We start from the raw sequence: 24260 nt of genomic DNA, 5'->3' as shown, positions 1-24260 counted from the left end.
GCTTGTGCAAGATTTGGCTATCTCCATAAAAAGAAGATACTGCATAGCAATTGATGTAAAGAAAAAAACTCACACAACATTTTTTCTATTTTATGTCAGACTGGAAAAGCTCCATTTAAAACTATTTCAATATTATTAAAATCATGGCAATATAAATCTAAAACAACTAGATATCTAGTATCTTTAACTGTTGCTGTACTGTTTAAGACTGAAGTAACATCTTCATAACAGAATTCATCACTTATAACAGGCTGTCTACAACCAATTAATATGTCACTAATACTTGTGTCTTTATTCAATGAATTACACACTTTAACTGAGGTTAGATCAACTTTACTATTTAATCCAAGCCACGTAATTTCAAAATAATTCACCTTACAATATTCGGGACATGAGATATCTGGAATAAAAAAAAAATAATTATTATTCAATATGTATGACTGATAACAGAATTTGTCTCGCGGATTATTTATGTTTTTATCAATCCTTTTTTCTGAGTGGGACGTTGGCTCGCTAACCTGGAGGGCCCATGTTTGATCCCGGTGTTGACCCAGAAAGTTCATTCATTGGGATTTTCCGGCATGGTTCCCTTTTGTCAGTGGTGCAGGGCAGAGGGTCTTGCAAGGGACAATGTACAGTTGTTTGCATGGGACGAAAAACTGAGGTCCCATGTACAGATTGGCGTGCATGTTAAAGATCCTTTGGCAGTTGGAATTCAAAATAAGAGTAGGCATTGTGTCGCTGTCTAAGCAAAATTCCCCTCATAGGACAAAGTGATTGTCCGTCTTCAATAGCCCAGTCGGAGCAGAACATAGGTTGTTAAACCCCATTTCATTTCATTTCATTTATCCTTATACTTAGTAGTAATTATATTCGAACTAATTCCCACTACTTGCTTTCGCATCAATTTCTCATTTTTGTATGCTTGATGACCTGGCGCCTGGTACGTTCGGGCATTTTTATGCGCGAACTCTTAGGTTTTTTTTACTGGCATGCGCACAGGTACTATTTCTTTTTCTTTTAACAAGTACCCAAATCGGGGATTTCGTGCGGAGGTAGTTCGGAGGTAAACAGTCTGTGAAGTACAACACTTGCCACTGTACCTGTGTATCGCTAATTATAAACCGAATGTGTGAAGACAGTTCATACATATCACTCAAAAATTTTGCAGTACAAACTCAGTTGATTCACGCTCGATTTGCTACTAAACAAACCCATCGGTTTATTTTCTCAACAGTGTGACCCGAACTGACCGCGGATTTATTGACCTTGTATGAACTTATCCATAGCTATATCCTTACACCAAGAGAAATTATCTAGTCTCGGTGAAAAGAACCATGGTCATCTGGTAGAAAATTACTTTTGTATTTTTTGGAACGGAAAACAGTGTTTTTAGAAGCAAACTAACCTGCCGCACATGAGGAAGTCATTATACTAATAATAAAAGGCGAGACCTCTTTTTGCGGCGCAGGCTTATCACTGAGTAGTAAACCGTCCACAAACAATAATATAGGAAGCCTATTGACGAGTGTAGTAAGTAGGCTATAGACTATAGGTTTGAGTCGAGATTACTCGCTTTCAGTTTACTCTGTTTTTGCGATAACCAATTATGTGAGAAATACCATACTGACATTCGGTTTTTAAAAGTTGTACGCGAACTAAATGCGTTTGTTAGATACTGACAGAGCAGCCCCGAGTCGAACAATCGCCGCCCGAGCTGTCTTCGTCAGCTAGTTTCACAATATCGTGCAATAGGTGTATTAATGTGATTTTTAGGTTTAACCCCGCAAACAATGCCAAAATAGTGTTTTCACTGCTTACAGAAAACTGAAATTTTAAAAAAAAAATTTTTATGAGGGTGACCCTCCCACACACTCCCTATCGAGCTGCCGCTCGGTCTGCGCAGCCTCATGCCTGGCACATACTGTCAACATTGTATATTTTTCCGTTTCCGCCCTCCCCCCCCACAATATATATTTCACGGCTACGTTGCGACGGTACCAGCATACCCAGTTGTTGACACCCATTACATCACTCCTGTCTAACAAATCATAAAGCTGTGGTGTTACGGTGGCGGCATAGTATTTCACCGTAACACCACAGCCACTCTAACCATTCATAATACATCTAACTATCCCTTTACAGCACTTCACTCCCTACACATTTCCCCTCGTCCTACTTTCCCAAACGTCAACAACACATCTCATACATCCAGTTCGCTGATTAACCCTTGTACCACGTCTACTGGATAATGACTAGTGAAATCACCTGTGTATATAATACAGTAATTGTAATCCAAAGAACTGTGTTCTGTTACAAACAAAACAGCTTGAAGAAATTAGGCAAAATATGGTTATTTCTACTAATCCTAAAATTGTCAAGTTCAAAATATAAACCAGCCAAAGATTAGGTTTAACATCCATTCGACACAAACTTCATCATTTCAGGACTGACATGGATCAATTATATTTCAATAAATGCTTACGCATAGGGTCTTTAGATTTGGAAGGGAAACCGGAGAAAACCCACCAGGACAGGTTGGACAGGATGACTACTCATTGCTACATACAATCTGGGAATAGAAACCAGCCCACTTGACTCAATGACAGACATAAGTCATGACAGACTCAATGACAGACCATCCACACCCCTCCAAAAATATCAAATTAACAGAAATTTGTACCTGTGTGATTATATGTATTAGAAGGTAGATTTATTCGTGATAAACTATTATTATCAGGATCATATGATAAAGGAAACATCTGTTGAATCTGATGTTGATCTGTAACACCTACATGTTTGAACGTATCTCTACTCTTTGCCCATTCTCCATTTACTATCTGTTCTTCTTTCTGTATTCAAAATAATCCATTACAAATTACTCATCTATACAGTAATATATTTACTCATTACACATCTATACAGTAATATATTTACTGACTAGATGAAAGCAGCTGATCATCATTTACATTTCTCAAACAGTATCTAATTATTCACAGGTTGATGCATTTAGTTCTAATATAACAGGTTTAGAAGTTTAAGAATATCATATATTTGTTCGACAAAAAAGCAGTTTTATCTGGATCACTGGTAAATGCCAATAACCTGCAATATTTATTCTCACCTCTTGAACATTTTTTCCCATAGACTCTTTGTTGTTGGAATTTTTTCTAAAATGAGAAACAATTAATTTAATGGTTTATCCAATAATTGACATCAAAGCCACAATCTTACAGACTAACTTCAAATTATTTTATATTGAGTTCGTGCCACCATCTTTTAATTGTCTTGTTAATTCCATTTCTTTCCATTAACATCAAAGTCAAGAAGGTATCCAAGCTAGGTTTTTTTCTGTTAATTGCCTAATTACTATTGTATCTAAAGAAAGCTTTTCAATACTTATTTTTACTCAATTTAAATAAGGAAGATAGTTATCATCCTGACATTACAAAACCATATTTCATTGATTGTACATCCATCTTCATTAGCCCAGTCGGTGCAGAAAAGAAGGACATTTTATTTGATTTGATTGTACGTATTTACCCAATTTTACTAGGTGATGATGGAACGGATTCATTTATTCTAATAAATTTAATATGTGCTAATAAAGCTTGTATATAAATTCTCCTGTGATGTTTATATACCATATTGCATACAGTTTTCTCCCACAATCCGCTGTTAATAATCTACAAATATATAGAAAATAAACATCAAAATAAAATTAATTTGAAATTCTGATTGTCGAAAGTCTAAATAGAGAAGCACACACTCTCCCATCCACTGAATTGGAGGATAAATATACATGTAGGCCTATATATCAACTGAGTTAAAAATAATTACATATATATCTAATAAAAACTGTTTGCTTACACAGTCGAATCTCAATCACAGTTTTTATGTCATGCAACTTACAGCTGAAATGGCTTCCCATAATTTCTATCTTTTTGGAATCAAAAATCATGGTAATTGCGTACGATACTTAGAATAAAGTTCTAGACTTTAAATATTGTGCTCTATGTACACCTGTCTTATGAATGCAAAGAATCACTCTCTTTATTATATGATAAAACACTCCTTATTTACCAAGTCAGTCACATTATCCAAGGAGGGATGGATGGCCGATTGGTTAGCATGTGCGTGCTGTATCATAAGGTCTGCCAATGAGTCAACTGGTGTGGTTTCGATTCATGACAAGGAATAGGGTGGCCTGTCCAACCTTGTGGGTTTTCTCCGGATCCTCCGGTTTTCTCCCAAGCTATAGACCCCTACACACAAGCGAATTATTGAAATAAAAATTGAACCATATGTTAGTCCCGAAATGACCTAGTATGTGTCGAGTGAACGATAAAGCCCATTTTTCTCTCTCTCACTCTCATTATCCAAACAGACTATGTTTTTTTAGAAGAGAAATTTCTTCAGCTCACCAATTCAAAATATAAATCAATGACTGCTTACCTCTATATCTGGATGTAATTGTTTAAAAGTTTGTAATGTATTTGGTAATGGTGGATATATAAAATAACCACCGTATTTACCATCTATATCATCTTGTGTTTGATAAAACCAATCATTAAACTCTCTCACAACATCTTCATTCTGTAAACGGTCATCCATTCTAGGTAAATCTTCACGTCTATATACAACCATCTAAAACACAAGAAATTTATCAGAAATATATTTGACAGGTAAAATGAAAAGTAACAAAAGAATATATCTCACACAACAAATAATGCATTTATAAATGGATAACGAAATGAAATGAAAAAGGGATGAACTGTCTTTTTTTCCTGCACCATTCGGTTTGAGGAAAATTTTGCCTTGAAAGCAGAATGTCAGCTTACTGTTCATTGATTACCAATTGCCAAGGTTCTTTTATGTGCTAGCCAATGACAACATAGGTGGACCTTGGTTTTTCATATCCACCCAAATGACTAGATGTTTTCCACTGAAAGTCCCCCATCCTGCACCAATGACATGGGGAAAGCAGGATTGAACACAGGAGCCCCTGGTTTGTGAACCACAACTATACTCACTGAGCCATCCTGGCTCCCATAAAAGTGAAATATTAAACACTACGACTAATATCCAGAAGGCAATATACATGCAACCCTATCGCCCACTGTATGTCTATTGTACACTTATCTTGAAATTTCTTTTTGCTTGTAAAACATATATTATTTTTGAATAGCTTTATACCTGTGTTTCTGAAGAAGATGATAGATACAGATGTCTAGCCTGTCGTGAATGTTCTAATGTATGTAAGTATTGCATGACCCGTAGATGACGACAAATAACAACTTGTCCAGGTTTTACAGTATCAAATATATCACTCTGAAATATTCAAATCAAATTAATTCCCAATTAATAAAACACTATCTAACAAGTAAACTATAGAATATTAATTGTCTCTGCCTCTTCCAGGCAGCAATGTTTCCATTGTCCCACTCTTCCGGGCAGCAATATTTTCATTGTCTCACTCTTCAAGGCAGCAATATTTTCATTGTCTCACTCTTCCCGGCAGCAATGGTTTCATTGTCCCACTCTTCAAGCCAGCAATGTTTTCCTTGTCCCACTCTTCCAGCCAGCAATGTTTTCATTGTCCCACTCTTCCAGGCAGCAATGTTTTCATTGTCCCACTCTTCCAGACAGCAATGTTTTCACTCATTAATTCTGTTTTGTTAGTATTAAATAATCTCTCGGCTTGGATTAAAAAGAGACCCATCAAAAGATTTTACATAACAAATATACTGGATTATTTATATTGTCTGCAGAGCATGCCAAATATTCCAAAATATTAAATTCACCATATCTTTGTAAATACTAAATGAAACTGATCCATTTTTGGACGGATACACTGTAGTTTGCAAAGAATTCAAAAACCCTCAAATGATAATCAGTGGCTTTAATTAATATTCTAGTTAAAGGTTGTATTTTCAGAACAAGATTTATTCACTTCAGATTTGAGATTAAAGTCCTACCTGATTAGGTTTATAAAGTTGTATTATTATAGGTTTATTACTAGAATGATCTATTATATGTAACCATCTATATATCCAATAACATCCACCATCACCTTCTATTCTATCTAAAATATATACACATATCTATATTATAATCTATATGTTTATCACACAAATAATTCTACATTATCTTTGATATTATCTGTAAACTAGATTATCAACATCATTGAAACCACCTGGAACACATTAATTATTTTAGACTGCCAACGTCATTAATTATCTGTTTCTAAAAATAAGGGAGATTATCAATGTCATTAAAGGGGCATTAGGTAAAGAGCAGACTGAGACAGTTCTCTTTATACTAATTGAAAAATAGATAATGAAAGAGAATATTAGCGATTCATCCATCACAAAATGTATTCAAATCCACTAAATATCGATGGCACTGAGAGTTAATTATGGTCTGGAATCTGGATAAGTTAATTAATGCCTAATTAATAATTTAGATGACATTAAAGGCCTGAAGAAAGACCTGCAAAAGGCAGATTTCGCTCTTGCATAATGTATATTTAATTATCTTTGTCTAAATGAGTTGGCTAGACTATCAACATTATTAGTTACTAGTCATTGTCAGCATTATTCCATGTATGTGTATCACAATAATATTAAACTATTATGAAGCTTTTCTCAATATATTACTTTTCATTTTTTCTCTTTCAACTCTTCCCACAAACTGGATATAACCAACAACATCACACATAACACCATCACATACAGACCTATAATACATACAATATCTCTAATAAATATCTATTTTATCTAAATTCTTCTATAATAAATAATGTCTGATTTGAAGATCAATCCTAGAAGTTGGCATCTCAAATAGAATTATTCAGACAGTAGTAAATATCAGTTTATCGAACATCCTTTTTATGAACAACGTTGAGCATGATTGAAATAAATTATAGGCAGGATAAAAAAAAGGGTAAGCTCATATATGTAATGTCCGAGTAACACAGAGTCACAGCGCTCGATCACTAACTGGGAGGTCCTGGGTGGTGGCCAGTTGTTCATATGCGATGGAAATCAGAGGTGCACCCATATACCACTAATTGGTGGGCATTTAAATTTCTCTCATAGCTATATGCAAGTTTTCACTAGCACAATCCATGAAGAAACATGGGATATGTTAAACCACATGTTAAACGTTGAGCATGATTGAAATAAATTATAGGCAGGATAAAAAAAAGGGTAAGCTCATATATGTAATGTCCGAGTAACACAGAGTCACAGCGCTCGATCACTAACTGGGAGGTCCTGGGTGGTGGCCAGTTGTTCATATGCAATGGAAATCAGAGGTGCACCCATATACCACTAATTGGTGGGCATTTAAATTTCTCTCATAGCTATATGCAAGTTTTCACTAGCACAATCCATGAAGAAACATGGGATATGTTAAACCACATTTCATTTTTTGACCTTACCTTAGTTGTGATCTAGTTATAAGTTTATAGTGTTATATTATGAGTTGTGATCTAGTTATAAGTTTATACCGGTAGTGTTATATTATGAGTTGTGATCTACTTATAAGTTTATACTGTAGTGTTATATCATACCTGAGTTGTGATCTAGTAATAAAGGTATAGTCTAATGGTAGTATGTTACCAGAGTTGTGATCTACTTATAAAGTCATAGTGTAATGATGGTATACTATCTATTGACTTTACCTGAGTAAAGGTATACTGTAATGGTAGTGTGTTACCAGAGTTGTGATCTAGTTATAAAGTCATAATGTAATGATGGTATACTATCTATTGACTTTACCTGAGTAAAGGTATACTGTAATGGTAATATATTACCGGAGTTGTGATCTAGTTATAAAGTTATAGTGTAATGGTGGTATATTATCTATTGACCATACCTAAGTTGTGATCTAGTAATAAAGTTATACTGTAATGGTGGTATATTATCCAGTGATGATTCTTGTAAAATTTTAACAACAGATGCAGGATTTTGTGGATTTAAATTAACATCAACTTCAAATAGTTCCCCATAGTCTCTGCCAACATTAAATCGTGAAGCCCCATGGAAACTTCTCTTTATTTTAAAATTTTGCAAAAGTAAACATGTTCCTTCTTTTAACCTGAAAACATAAAGAAAATTAAATTAGAATTCAGTTTTGAAAACAGAATGGGTTTTAATGTCCCCTCAAGAGAAGACTTAAGCCATTTCATTGGTTACATAATGGGTTTTAATGTCTCAAAAGAAGACTTAAGCCATTTCATTGGTTACATAAGCTATACGAGGGGGGTGAATTTTGCTTGGACAGTGGAGTCAGTGTTGTTTCATTCTACATTTCATCCAATTCTCATTCAATCTTATACATTACCTTGACATGGCCTTACTCAGTGAAGTTTGATTACTTACACATTTAAATATCTGACAGCTAGAACATTCCACAAGACAGCAGTACAACAACCAGTTTCATCACCAATTAATATGTGAAGCTGAAAAATATTTCAAATTTATTCTGAAAACTTTGGAAAGAAAGTGACAAAGGCATAATGTTCCAGACTAAGTATAGATTTTCAGTGAATACTGATTGGGAGAGCTCAATTGATTCATCATGTAACTAGTTTAAATTTTAGTTCATCAAGGTCTTAATAAATAAATAGCCAGTGGAGAGAGAGAGAGAGAGATGAGAGAGAGAGAGAGAGAGAGAGAGAGAGAGAGAGAGATGAGATTTAGTCTACTCAACACAAACTAGGTCATTTGAGGACTAACATATGGTTCAATTTTATTCCAATAATTCACTTGTCTGATACATGTCAATATCAAAAGGAACCAAGATCTTTGGGAGATAAACCTATATTTCAAGTGTCCACAAACAAATTGTGGATGGACGGACAGGGATCACGACAATGGGCGTATAAAAAGTACATGTGCAAGATCACCCGGACTATATCTGCCCCCACTCCCTGATTTCTCAGAAACTAATGATATAAAATACTACCAAGTCAAATGATGGAAATATGAGAATGGGTAGTATGTACCTGGAATGGCCACTTGTCCGATTTGATTGGTTTACCATAGTGATATAAACGGGATATTTTTAATACTTTAACGATGATGGCAGGTTTGGTTCCTTGAAATGACTTCCACTTTTTATAAACATCTTTGATACCACATAACAGATTGTAATCTTGTGATATTTCTCGAAAATCTTCTTCCTCGTCTGAAATTATATTATCATAAATAAGTAACTTTTAACAAAGAAGTTTTACAAATTGGATCATTTAATAGTATAGACTATAGTAAGTAGTGGAGCAAATGCTCCTCTGCTGACAAAAATTGTCCTACATGCTTTGTAAAGAAATAAAAGAAATGAAATGAGGCTTAACGTCCTACAGTTCTGCTCCGACTGAGCTAATGAAAAGGAGCATACGCCATACAGTGTGCTCTGAGGGAAATTTTGCCAGGACAATATGTTGTCCTTTGCCAGACCCTCATTCCTGAACCACTGATAAGGGGAAAACACGTCGAAAAATCTCGATGATCTTTCGCAGCCAACGCAGGGATTGAACATAGAACCTTGAGGTTTGCGAGCCAACGACTTACTCACCGAGCTACCATGGCTTCCAAGAAATAAAGAAGCAGTGTGTCAATACTGATGTTGTCAGGTGAAAATCATGCACTTCTGGTAATATTTTGGTAAACATCACACTTGTAACAGAAAGCAGTACATGCTCATATCCCAAAACTCTTCTAAGGTATGGCAAAATTTAAATGTTCCCTGGTACCCTGGGGGAGACGCCCTTCCCTGCATACCCGTGTAAATCCATTGTAACACATTAAAGACAGTTAGCCATAGAGCCACTACTATCAGGACAAAATTTAGTGCAACAAAGTCATAAATTAAACTCATTTCATTTGGCAATCTGATTAAAATACAGATCTATATTTCGTTTCGTTTTTTTATACTTTCGATGGCCTACACTACATGAAGATCTGACCGGTTGTAGCGATTGGTCGCATCAGAGGTCATACGAGCGTCTTTTGACCCTATGAAGTCAGACATTTGATTAACCAATCAGAATTGATGTTACTAGTAGATTACCCACAGTTCCGTGCAAAACATGCCTAAAGCTCGCCGTAACAGACCGTTTCAATGGCTAATTCCTCACGCCATTCAGAACACGTCAATAATAACAACTCTTCCGAATCCTAGTGTAGCTATAAAAACGAAACAGGATCTGTGTTTTAATAAGATTGTTCATTTGGATACTGGGCTAATATAAGAAATATAAATTACCTGGTACTGAACAAGATAGGAGAGTTGTTTTGTCAACATGGCCAGTTGTCCATACATCAACATAATATCGTCTGTTAGATGCTAATGGTATATTTTCTCTTTGTTTTAAGTTTGTATCTGGCCACCATTCAAGATCTCTTGTTTGATCTAAAAAAAAAGGTCAAATTATGAAGAATTACATAAAAAATGTTTCAGTTTAAAGAAGATCCTACTTTTTCATCCCACCCCTAAAGGATTGGTTTACGCCCATTAATAATGTTTCCTTCCATCATGTGCCCCCCCTCCCCCTAGTATTCTATTTTGCACAGATAACAACAAAATATTTTTAGGAACAATTTTGCTAATAAGGCATACAAAAATAATATTCCTGTACTCTGACAATCATTTAAAATAATCTGAGGGAAGTTTATATTTTGTCAAAGGATCATGTGGTTCTTTTTAAGGGATGCAGCTGCACCAGGAAATCAGAATATGTTTTTAAATGGCCTAAAATATGTACCTTCACATACTTCTACTTCATCAACAATTTCTATCCCTTGAACTATAATTAAACACTCAGAATCTAAATCAGCTTCATCATATTTTAAAGAACATTCGTTTAAGATGACAGCACTTCCAACGTGTAACTGAAAATATGCATATCAAAATAAATAATCACTGCACCATGTATTGGTATTGATTAAGCCACTTGCTATTTTTTATGTGTATTCAGTGCTCAGTCATTTTCACAAGCCATAAATGTTACTTGATTTTGGTTTTCAGAAAAATCTCTACCTTGTGAACATAATCAGATTGCTGTTAGCACACACTTGCTACCGTAGCCCTACATCATTATACAACAAAAGGAGATAGACCATTATCAAAATAAGACTTTCTTTGCTAAAGTCACAAAAAATAAATTTTTGTAAACAAGTGGAAGAAATGGTATCAAATATTACAGCTAAATGGCTGTTTCCAGTACCGTAACTATTAATGACTGATGATAACAGGTAACACAAGATAACATGTACATGCACTTAAATAGATAGTCTATATGATGGCTGGACTTGACCAAATCTGGTTTGTGGATTGGGCCATATTGCTGTAAAGTGAATGTTGATATAATATACTATTCAAAAAAAGTAGGGGATATTTGATTTTTAAATGTTATTAAAGTCACCTAATGAAACTGACGAAGAAACAAATGACAAAATGAAATGAAGTTCACATTCATCGATTTATTCCAAATGATCGTTAGCAAAGTTACCACAGCATCACAACCAAGTCAGTTAAGGGTAAATCCTCCTCTGTTTGCCAAACAAGCATTGATCCGACGTGGCATACTCCTAATGAGACGTCTAAGGTCATTTTGGTCCAGATTGTCCCATTCCTGTTGCAACGCAGCAGCAAGTTCTTGGACATTGGCAGGACGTTGTTGACGTTGGCGTAACCTCTGTCCAAGCATGTCCCAGACATGCTCGATGGGAGAGAGGTCGGGACTCAGTGCTGGCCAAGGTAATGTGGTGATGTTCTGTTGTTGGAGGTAACCTGTAACGATCCTGGCCCTGTGACATCTTGCACTGTCATCCTGGAAGATGAAACGGTGGCCATGACGTCGTGCGAACGGCACAACATGGACTGCCAAGATGTTGTCCCGGTAGTACTGGCCTGTAACACACCCTGCAACAACATGTAAAGCCGTTCTTCCAGCAACAGTGATGCCTCCCCACACCATAACAGAACCACCCCCAAATCGATCATGTCTGATGACGTTAACGTCTTGGAAGCGCTCGTTTCGACGACGCCACACCCTCCTACGTCTGTCCAAAAAATCAACAGTGAACCTTGACTCATCTGAAAACATCACATTGCTCCAGCGTCGATTATCCCAGTGTTGACGATCCCTACACCAACGACGTCTTGCCTGAATGTGATGATCTCTCAAACAAGGGATCACGTGAGGACGTTGGGCGCGAAGGTGACCCCTATGCAGTCGATTCCGAATCGTCTGGCCACTCACACTCACACCAGTGTCTGTTTGAAGACGAGCGCTGATCTGATTTGCTGTGATGACACGATTTCTCAAGGCCAAGGTACGGATAAATCGATCCTGGGCTTGAGTTGTCGCCCTTGGTCGACCTGAGCGTGGTCTGTCCTGTACAGATTGTGTATCACGGTATCTGGACCATAGCCTGCTTATGACAGACTGAGAAACATTCATCATCCGCGCCACAACCGCCTGTGTTGTGCCAATCTGTAGCATGCCAAGGGCACGTAACCTTTCATTTTGGGTAAGCCGACGCATATCAAAATTTGTTTTCTGGTCACTAAAACAATTAAACTGATGTTTCCACCCTGGAATTCAATGCCACAATGACTGTAACATTCAAAGTCAGAGTCGTGCAAATCTTGGGTTGGACCCCCATGATGATCCCAAGCATCACCTGCATTCCATGCGGTAGCTATTGGTGCGTTTGGGCGTCACATGTAACTGGAAATGTTTGTTCTGTTAGGTTCTATAGTGACTTTTTTCGTAGTCATTTGCATATTTTAGTATTATGCCCCCAAAATCAAATATCCCCTACTTTTTTTGAATAGTATAGTATGCCAGCACTATTTCAAGGTACTTCAATGTAGATATTTTAATATTTATAACAAAGCAAAATCAAATATTTCAGAACATCAATCTGTACACAGTTTACATTTGGTGACAGTAATATTCAAGTTAGACATAAAGGTTGATATAGGATCAACTTACCAGGTGATTTTGTATTAGATAGTTTAAACTAGAATCTATAATAACTTTTAATTTATTATTTTGATCAGATAAAGTTATATCAAAAGCATCAGTATGTGTAGTAGTATCAATATCAGTTTGACCAGTGAATGCAGGATCTATAATATATCTATTTATACTAATAACCTGAAATATATACAAATGATCAATATTTTATAGCAAGTTTGTAGGGGGGGGGGGGGTATATAATTGTCCATGAAAGATTGTATATTGATCGTTGATCAATTATTTTGAGGGTCAACAGCCATGGGTGATTGAAAATGATAATTCCCGTTTTAGTCATTGTTCCATTTAAATATTTCAAGGTCTCTGTTACTTTTGACTCTAGACAGAATTAACAGAACCGAACCGAATCCCAAGTAATTGATATTATTTATCATGCGATTAGAAGTCTGATAGTGATACACATCTAGGAAACCAGTGCCAACTCCTAAGCTACTAAACAGTGAGGTAAGGACCTGTTCTACTTCTACATGTAGCCTATTCCTAACCATTGTAATGTGGGCGTATCTCTTCACAAATAAATAACAATTATCGTATTTGTAAATGTCAACGTTGCCTCTAAAAAGATTTCAATGTTGGAACTTAAAGGAGCTAAATCGCTAACATTTGGGACCTAGAAATTGACAAAAGTGGGTCGCAACGCATATAATACTGTAATATGAATGTATATAAACTGATTTACATTCAATTTCAATGGTTTCTGTTTTTACTCCAATTTCAAATCAGTTATGTTCGGCGAAATAAGCCAGCAGTCTCAAGCGAGTGCAAATTTCTAGCGTCTGGTTATTCCAGTCTACATACGCCGTTTGATTTGGTGCAATGCGTATAGCCTCGTCCCTCTTGATACAATTGGGGCTGAAGCGCATTATGGTACACGATTTTGTCTTAATTATTGGATATCAAAAGCCCATCTTTTTCCGGTAAGATCACACATGAACGTTGATTTAATTTGACAAATAAATCGTGTTTTCAATGTTGAAGATTTTGGATGATAATGAGTCAGAGACTTAGCTACTTTAAGCACGTACCAGTTTTCAATTGGGTGAAAGAAGTCATTTTGGAAGATTCTAAATAAAATTAACCATGCTGTTAATAAGAAGTCATTTCAGGGATTTAGTTTGTTCAGGTCAGGAACCAGATCTGCTTCATGCCTTCAATAATATCCACTTCCTTATATTATTTACCTTTCTAATTATGTGTTCCAGACCATTCTACTACTTATAAGGACAACTTTGGAAGAGTGTAAAAAGTAGAGTTGTCTTTGTGACAAACTAGTGTAGGATGTCAGAAATAGAACTCTCAAAAAGGTTTGCAAAGCTTACCTACATGTCTACTTTTACTTTATCAGTTAAAGTTAATCATTCTAACGCTGATAATTTAATGTTTAATGCTAGTTAATTTAAAATATAAGTACAGATATTATTTACAAAGAAATAAACGAATAAATTACGTTAAACTGGTCTGTCTTCAAATCTGTTTGGTTCAAATTTGATGTCTTAATAGCCCTTTCTAAATATTTCAATTCTTGACAGATCAAATTTTCCGCCATATTTGATGATACCGGAAGTTCAATTTTCAGCACCAAAATTATGCAAATTAAATAAAACGAAATAGAAACCAATTTTTCGTCTTCCAATAAATGGATTAAATAGATCTATTTATTCACATCATTTATTATTCTTCATATTTATTGCTTATCTGCAATAAACTGCTGGTATAGCTAAACCATTCCGGTCCGACACTCCGCGTGTAGTTATTGTATAGAATGGTTTGGCTGTAAACTAGGGTTACACATACTACCCCTTGAGTAATTGAGTCCAAAAATACTTGCTACAATCCTTAGGATAATGAATTTATTATATGTATCTATTTTAAAAACAGATATGATGTATTTACATGTAGATTGTAAATAATTAAAGTAACAATCCCTCATTCCCCGCATTCATTTTTCCATGGAGCCTAATATAAAACAATAAAACCGCTAGCCTTTTTTTGTAATGAGTGAAAGAAGTGGGGTTTAACGTTTTTGCTTGTGTAGGTTTTTTGAGAGCCATAAATATCTTTTAAAAAAATTTTTTACGATGGCATAGCTCTAATTCGTGGCGAAGAGCATACGACCCGATCACGATGTTCTACTCTGGCGATGCCGGGGTTAAATTCGAAACAATATTGTTTGCACAGTCCTTCCTTCTGCAAGTGTTCGGGGTGGGGAGTGATGGGGGGGGGGGTCACAAAATTTTACCCTGACCATTGAATTCCAACTGTCAATAAGGGTTCTTTTTCTTGAACGCCAATGTGTATATTTCGTTTTTTTGACCCATCCGAATGACTATACCGCCGTACTGCACCACCGCAGTTGTGTTCCCTTACCAAGAGGACAAACAATGCATTATTGTTGAGGTTTTTTTAAAAATGAAATCCGCTATGTTATTGTTTGTAGATAACCTTTGGCTTTGAATACAAATGAATTTTCAAGGAATCCAGATAAATATAATTTCCGACTTGGTCGTCGGGTGCAACTCTTAACATCGAAATTACATCGAACATGCAAAGCATGGGGCCGCAGTTTTGACCCCATTCCACTCTAATCCTATACATGTATCTAAATGAGCAGAAATATTGACTCTGAGCTTCTTATTTTATAAAATTCCCTTGTAGTCACCAAGACTTCACGCCAGATTTAACCGTTGTCTCCCCCCACCCTGGGGGGATCACGAGGCTCGATAGCCTGGAGGTCGGTTGTTCGATCCCTGCATTGGCCGAGAAAGTTCATCCCGATTTTCCGGCGTGGTTTCCCCTTGTCAGTGATGCAGGACGGAGGGTCTGACAAGGACAGCTGTCTAGTCGTTCGGATTGGACAAAAAACCGAGGTCCCGTGTACACATTGGCGTGCACGTAAAAGATCCCTTGGCAGTTGGAATTCGATATAAGAGTAGGCCGTAGCTCCGCTGCCCGGGCAAAATTCCCCTCATAGCACACTGTATGGCGTATGCCCGTCTTCATTAGACCTGGTTAGGAGCAGAACAGTATAGGACGTTAAACCCCATTTCATTTCCCCCAATATAATGGTTGATGCACAAACCCCCTTTCATTTCATTTAATCGGTCAGGTATATCAGATTGGTATCTTCGCATGGCCTGATGAAAAGAACCATCGGGGTTTATCAAGGCTGGGGCCGCTTTGGCATGCACGCAAGAGAGATTCGATTTCGGAGACAAACCGGTGGGGCTGATTTGGCATGCACATAAAAAATCAAATTACTCTAAATCCCATTGTATATGGGTTACAAATGGATTTTCTGTGACTATAGACACATAATTCCCCAAACTGACCAAGAATTTCGATTGTTCTATCGCTCTAAAACCAGTCGTTATCTGTGTTGACTTCAGAATAAATCAAAAGCTGTAATGAAGGATTTGAATAAACATATTTTTTTTTATCTAATTCAGATATTTACAACAACAAGGCATATATATTTCAAACATTCAATGATTTTAAAGTCGCTCGACAAAGTTCAATCTTCTAAGCTCATTCGGCGTGATAAATACGGTATTTGTAAAATGGATAATTAATCCACGACTGTGATGATCTGAATTGAGACCCAAAAAAGGTGTCTTTACCAATGTCATCATGAGCTTACTGTGTATTATTATGTTTGCTGTGTCTATGGGAAAATTGTTTGTAGCCTGCCATCACTCGATCCTTACTTATGGTATCGTATGGGCCTTTAATAACATATTTCAAGAAATTAGGCAGCTTTTCCAAAACATCCTGAGTTTCCTCCAACGTCTTGACCATAAAGCCAACCGATTCGTCAATTCTGACCATTGTTGACTTCAGATAATTATGCCCAATATTCAATGCCACGCCACTGATTTGCTTGGTTATATTCTGATCTACATCATGAGAATCATTCAACTTCGTGTGGAAGTGAGAATGATGAAACTCTGTTGGTGACCCTTTTCCTCTTCCAACATCCGACATAAAATAAAGTAGCGACGTTTGTGGCAGACTTGCGTTAACGCCTGGGTTTCTCTTGAGCTGGTGAGCGACAATGCTTGGCAACCTCTGGAATAAATGTTGTATATGATATAAACGGTTGTCAAGGATAGACGTTAGCTCTCGACTTCTTGATTTGGTGTCTTCCAATATACCAACCGTCAGTTTTTCAGATAATCGGATAGTTTCAGTTTTAATCCGGTTTTGTATGAGTCTATGCATGATATCTTCTGAATTCATTCCGTAACTTACAGCTTCCTGGGATTGGTTCCGCAATGTGCCATAGTCGAGAGGTTCTCCATAGATATATTTTGCAAAAGTTCCCACAATAAACATAAAAGTTACAACTTTGTTCTTCATGGCACTTGAATTCACAAAACGTTACAACTAAAATATGTTTAGCGCGACGGCCCAAATCAGTTATAAATGACAAAAATTTAATAAATGAATCTTTTTATAATAGAATTCTGGAATATATTAGTTTTGAAATAAGATAAATTTCCAGAAACTGTATATGAGATGAATATGATAAATTATCAATCGAAAAACAATATTCTAATATGAATTATTCAGTTCGATAAACGATTCTTTGCGCTTATCAGAACACACTAAATAGCCGATGATCCGATTATAATGAAGGATGCATATATTTTTTTAAATAGATTACATGGCATCATAATTTCTTTTTAAAAAAGAGGAGATTAGATGGAATTATAACATTCAGATAGTACATTGCCAAGCGAGATTTGACCGGCTGTCACAGAATTCTAAATTCATGCGATATCTCTGAAAATTATGCAAAACCCATTACTCAAAACTATATTTTATTATTTGATGCATTATAGCTCTTGTTTTATTTGTTGTTCTGAATTTTTGTAGTTTGATATAGAATACTGGTAAGTGGGGGCATCTAAACATTAAAACTTCCCAACCGTATCTCATACAAGCACAGTTATTGAAAAAATAAAGTCGGAAACCCAAATAAAACGACAAATAACTCACACTGAACAGTTGTCGGGGTTTTTTTTCCAATCTGAATAAAACACAGATCCTATTTCGTTTTGTTTTTATAGTTCAAAATTTCGTTTCACTTGTCTTTACTACACTAGGATCTGGAAGAGTTGTTACATTACCGACGTTTTGGTTGAAGTGAGGGATAAGCCATGAACGGAACTAGAAACGCCAACGCTGATTGATTAATCATCAATGTCTGACGTCATAGGGTCAAAAGCCGTGCGTACGACCCCTGACACGACCTTCGAGTACAACTTGTCAGATCTTCATGTAGTGTAGGCTATCGAAAGTATAAAAAAAAAAACGAAACGAAATATAGATTAATCAATTGCGTTTTTGGGATATGTGGGGACATCAAACCATTACATATACCCAATCGTATCTAATACATGCTCAATTATTGAAAAATAAATTCTTTGGGAGGAAACCCAATAAAAGGACAAATACATGCAACACATACTGAACAATTTATTTTAGGAATCCCAAAACGACAAATAACCCACATTGAACAATTTTATTTTCTTTTGGACGAAAACCAAATAAAACATCATATATAAACCACATGGTTTTAAACATTTGCTACATTATGATTTTTAAAATATGTTTCCCTATTACAACCAATGTTTACAGTATTGAAGGAGAAGAATGGTACCTTAATCTTTTGTCGTCTTTTATTATTTTTTTAGACACTGTGATAGTGCGTGCGATTCCTGGTAAAATACGTTTAGAAAATTCACTTTTACTGACGTCTTCGCTTTTATGTCCATGAAATTGTTCAAAATTATCTTTTACGCCAGTACTTGGACTGTTTGTGGTTAAAGGGTCTCTGTTATTTATTTCATTAACTTTAACAGCAACTCTACCATTCATGTCATTTGCTCCAAGACTTGTGGGTAACAATGGAGATTTTGGTGGTGTTGGTGATTCTTCTGGACTTTTTGGTTTGTAATAATATTTACGTTTATTCGGCAAAAAGTGGATAAAATGTCTTTCACAGAATGGATTCTCGTCTTTTTCCGTTATTGGCATACCTCTTCTTCGGCCATGCAGTTTTCGATCTGTTCGGACTCCAGCATTTAAGTTATGTGCGAACCCAACTGTTGGCAGACTATGTCGGATTCTAGACAGTTCCTTCCTGATTTTCACAGTTTCTTTGTTATAGATAACTTCCGCACTTCTCCTATATTTATTAAGGATTTTTTCTTGCATTGATAAACGTTTATCTAACAGGGAATTGACAACACGCGTTCTTTCTATAAGCTCAGCATCCAGGCGATTATAAATATCAGGTAGCAAAGCGTTATTTACTGGAGGTGCACTTACGCTGTTCTCCATCTGAACAGATCTAATAGGCCTACTGAACGAAATTCAATAATATAACCACGTTCACTGAAATGGTCAGTGCCTTTAGCTTTTTAGAAATAAATTTCAATACTTAAATTCGCTATATCATATATGTTTCTAAGATCCTATGTTTACACATGGACGTAATCAATCACATTTATTTGGAATTCATCAATAACTGATCAAGATTACTCAGAAATAATGGATTCACTCTTGTTTCACTCTACTTTAACGAAGTATCCATACTTGACAAGAAAATTTCACGTTTGAAACCAGTAGATTGCAGTCGTTACTATTCCAACAACTTCAGCTCTGATGAGAAAGTGGTCAAACGAAAATCGATTGCATTTATCAATAACTGGATTCATTAATAATAAATCTAGTTTAGATATAGTATTTCTCTGGTTATTACATAACGATTTAACACAACTTTAGCACAAATTACAACTCACTGTTTCCATGACCAAGACTATTGAAACGATTGTCAAGTTTGTCAAACTACGGTGTATATTTAATAGTCCACTTATTCAATAATTGAGTACTTTATGGTTTGCCAATTTTATACTCTATATATAACTTGTAAAATGAACCCCCCACTAACACACGGCTGATTTCGAACAATAAATTATAACCGCCATAACATCACGAAATAATGATATGTGCATATGTTTATATACACTGTCATTCGTATCGGATTATTATAATATAAATTCATCTTGGTTTTTGTGTGAGTTATTAAACGTGTGAAGCACAGTGAGGTAAGTCATAAAACAATAAATAAATCACTGCGTAGAAAGGTGTTGTCCGCGGTGTATATTTCAGAGGTCGTATTTCAACTTGGTGATAACAGGGAAGTAATTTGACCATATATAAATTAGGTAATGCGTCTGTTAGAATCTTTTCTGATATCTTACTGCGGTAACAATCATGCCTTTGGAAATTTATGAACCGCCAACATAGAGATACTGTTAATTTCACAAACGTTTGGTGTTATCTTCGTTCTCCCGCACTTCTTTCAGACAGAATTCAAGTTGAAATTGATCATATTTAAATTGGGTAATGCATCTGTTTTTAGAATCTTTTTATCAAACATTTCTGACATCTTGCTCTGATAACGATCATACTTTTGGATTTTTACGAACTGCCACCATCAAAGATACTATTGTTTCGTGTTCTTTTAATTCTCCCGCATTTCTTTCAAAACATAATTCAAGTTGAAAAGAAGTAACCAGTGTCTTTTAAAATTCTCTCCACACAACACAAAATGTTTATCGATTTAGAGCGTACATAATGACGTGAATATTCAAACATAACTTGAGTTCGCGACCTTTCAATCATGTACAACATTAGCCAGCCCCACCCTAAATATTTATCTACCATGGGTGTTAAGTCAATTTAATGTTCAGATTATAGTTAAATTTATCATTAAATCACTTTTATATGCCATTAATACAACATGGTATTTTACAAGTGGAATGAGGTTTACACAGAAACACGGACCTCAAACGATTTTCCTTCACACATAGTTATCATTAAGCGATATGTCAAATTCACAATATACTTGTTATAAATCAACATAGCCTAATTATTGTATAAAATGCCCAGACGCCCTTGTTTTGTTACCAAGCTCTCACTATAAAAGATTATATGTTCAATTAAACACAAACTACGTTACGTTGTCTTCCTTAAAAAGCCTAATTATTATATAATATCCAGATAGTTTAGTTGCCAAGTTCTCGCTGTAAAAGTTAAATGTTCAATTAAAAACTTTCTACGCTACGTTATCTTTTCTTCGTTAAAAAGCCTAATTACCTATTATATAAAATAATATCCAGACGACCAAGTTTTGTGTCCAACTCGTACTGTAAAAAGGTGAAATGTCCCAATTAAACACTTACTATACGTAACGTTTTCTAAGGATGCACATTGTTTTTTGTTCATCGAAACGCCTAATTATTGTATAAATTATCCAAACACTCTGCTTTTGATGCCCAGCTCTCGCTGTAAAAGATGAAATGTTTATTTAAACACTTTCTACACATAACGTTCACTATATAATGATGCCATTATTTATTCAAAACGTTGAATATTGACTAGAATCTCCAAACGCCCGTTTTGTTACCAAGGTCTCACTGTAAAATATTATATGTTAAATTAAACTCTTTCTATACACAAGGTCTGATAATGATGCACATTGTTTTTTGTACGAAAAAGCCTAATTATTATATATAACGTCCAGGCGCCCTGATTTTCTATAAATATGGATTGTTCAATTAAACACTTTTTGAGCTAAGTTTTTAATGATGAACATTAAAAATAAGTGTTAAGTCAGTCCACAAAAAATAGCTGCTGCAATTCCTTGAGTTTTTTATCTTACAAAAACTAGTAGAACTCCCGTACTTACATCTAACCAAAGAATGTTAATTTAAACAGTTTATCATTATTAGCAGTGCAATGCTTTGAAGAATTTCAACACTTTTGTCTATATAAAAAAAAAATAAGCTTCTCTTTTATTTCCGTATGCTGAATATGCAGTTATCCGTTATAAAGGCTACACACAATGTGTTTATACAATATACATGTATTAACAAATTCAATGATTTCACACAGCTTTATCACAGTATTTGAACATTATATAGCGTAGATTTCACACACCATCGATTCACTTTCAATGTTTCAGTCACTATTTAATAAATTAATGCACCTTTTTGTAACGGATCAAACTACTTCATTCAAACACCCCTCGATAAACACGTTTATATCCCTTTGCTTATCAATCAAGTAGACTTTCAACTCACTTCAAAGCTATGAATTTGGGGCGACGAGCCGTTAAGGAAGTACTTGATCGGTTATAAACGACAACGGAAAGGGTTTTCTGCCTTGTATTAAACGTCTCCGTAAATGCTGGAAATATTTATCAAGTAAATGCTACAGTTCTTATTGTTTATAAGTACAGATCTTGTTGGTATCGTCTATGAATCGAACTTAATATCTACTGGCTATCTTTAGTTTTGTGTCCAATATACATTTCTAATCACACATTTGATAAAGCCGATGCAGCTGTTATGCTTAAACAGTAAAATCTCACGTAGTTCACGCTGATGCCATTTGGCATTTGTTATTCTAAGCCTATAATTATATAGATTTTTCCAAAAGCGTCTTTAATTAAATTAATGTTGATTCACTGGCGCATGAAGGATATACGTACATGTATATAGAGTAGATAAAGGTTTACGTGATACAAAATAACAAGTAATGATTAAGGTTGAACCCATGCTTTGTATAATTATGATACATATTTATAGCTATAAGTACCCGGCGTGTCACTGTTTGCATTATCAAATTCATGTATAAATTATATTTTGCTATATTATTTCCATTTAAAAATGAAATAATTGTCATCTTGACATGCATTTTCATAAATCACTTTAAAAAATAAATGTTGTTTAAAGCTTCAACAACTGGAAATTGTTTAACAATCTTACTATTTATTTAGGTAGAATAAAGAAAATGGGATTGTTTATCGCCCACTCAACACAAACTAGTGCACACCTCTTTGGCTCTGTTTCTTATTATTATTTCCGGTTTCCCATAAAGACTCGTGGACGTTACCCCCCCCCCCCCACACACACACACACCGCCCCACACTCTTATTATTATTTACTTACAAAGAGCGACCCTTATTATATAGTCTAGTCTTGGCACGTAAAATAAGTATACCTAATTTAAATACGACAGAAAATATGTAGATAAATAATAAGATAATAAGAAACACAACACCAAATCAAAGATTTATACTATATAAATAAACAGCTGAATGGGGGTTGTTGAAAAACTCTTCAACAGGACAAGGCAATGGAAATACAAGAGAAGCAACGTCAATTCTTGGCTGTTATTAAATCGGTTGGATATTGAAACTGATAACGAAATAGAAATGTAACCGATGCGGTTTTACCCGAGTCATATGCACAAAGACCTTTCTTCTTGCTTCCAAGGCCACTTGTATCTTGTGTTTGTGCTATGGATTTTATATGTTAACAAGAAAAATTCATTTAAAATTCGTGTTAATTGGTCAGTCGTTACAAATGTTTCCAGGTATCTGATTACATTTTCCAAAACTAATTGGAAATCAATAAACCATGCCTAAAGGTTGTGAATAATAAGGTCTATCGTTAGGAGAAGGTCCAGTCGTTGTAGTTTTTTTATATCTTATTCGTTATCTAATACCTGCCATAGTGCCCAACCTGTACTACAAATCGTTTCCTAGTTTGATTCGTAATTTGTTAATTAAAAGGTGAAACAAGTTATAGTTGGGGTTTACGTATATAGATAATTAACAAAATAATATCTGCAACGGCATTGTTATTTATCCAGTTTAAGCAATTGCAAGAAAGACATGTCTTTACATTGTAAAAATTTGCATACCAAACATTCTTAAAATGTGTTCTTAAAATAACGAGCCTCGAAACTAAAAAAAAAGTATGACACGAAAATAAGAGACAAAACCTTTAAATAACTTGGTCAAAGATTGTATATAAAAACAAAGTTAAATTGAAAACAGAACTGTTTATCTAATTTAACAGTTAAGTAGAAATTGGCACTGGAAATCGGAATAAAAGCATAAACAGGAATTACTTATAAACATGTCAACGACAATGTATGTTAAAGGCACCCGTGAACATTCTACAAGACTTACTCTGCAGAGGCGGATTCAATGGGGGGCGCGAGGGGCGCCCCCCCCCCCCTAATTTTCGACAGTGCCCTTTTTTACTGCTGAAAGTGCCTTTTCTCAGACTCAAATATGTCCGTTCCCAACCCGTTGTAGGGATCCCAAATGACCCAAACCATCGAC

The 24260-nt window shown here is 35.4% G+C and overlaps 1 protein-coding gene across 1 annotated transcript; it reads right to left on the bottom strand.

Annotated features, from left to right (window-relative positions):
* Nucleotides 1–74: 74 nt before the first annotated feature.
* LOC126820560 (RPA-related protein RADX) lies at nucleotides 75–14602 on the bottom strand. Its single transcript, XM_050548591.2, has 15 exons — nucleotides 14502–14602; nucleotides 13010–13174; nucleotides 10772–10898; nucleotides 10273–10419; nucleotides 9014–9195; nucleotides 8388–8467; nucleotides 7882–8103; nucleotides 6660–6739; nucleotides 5979–6085; nucleotides 5197–5331; nucleotides 4456–4647; nucleotides 3544–3686; nucleotides 3125–3170; nucleotides 2684–2852; nucleotides 75–400 (listed from the first exon to the last, which is right to left on the bottom strand). Exons 1-15 carry the CDS (start codon nucleotides 14598–14600, stop codon nucleotides 96–98), a joined length of 2199 nt encoding a protein of 732 aa, XP_050404548.1. The 5' UTR covers nucleotides 14601–14602; the 3' UTR covers nucleotides 75–95.
* Nucleotides 14603–24260: the final 9658 nt, after the last annotated feature.

This window comes from Patella vulgata, chromosome 5 (genome assembly GCF_932274485.2).
Source record: "Patella vulgata chromosome 5, xgPatVulg1.2, whole genome shotgun sequence".
Lineage (NCBI taxonomy): Eukaryota > Metazoa > Mollusca > Gastropoda > Patellidae > Patella > Patella vulgata.
Note: the sequence above shows the minus strand (reverse complement) of the source record. Positions and strands in the feature narration are given on the sequence as shown.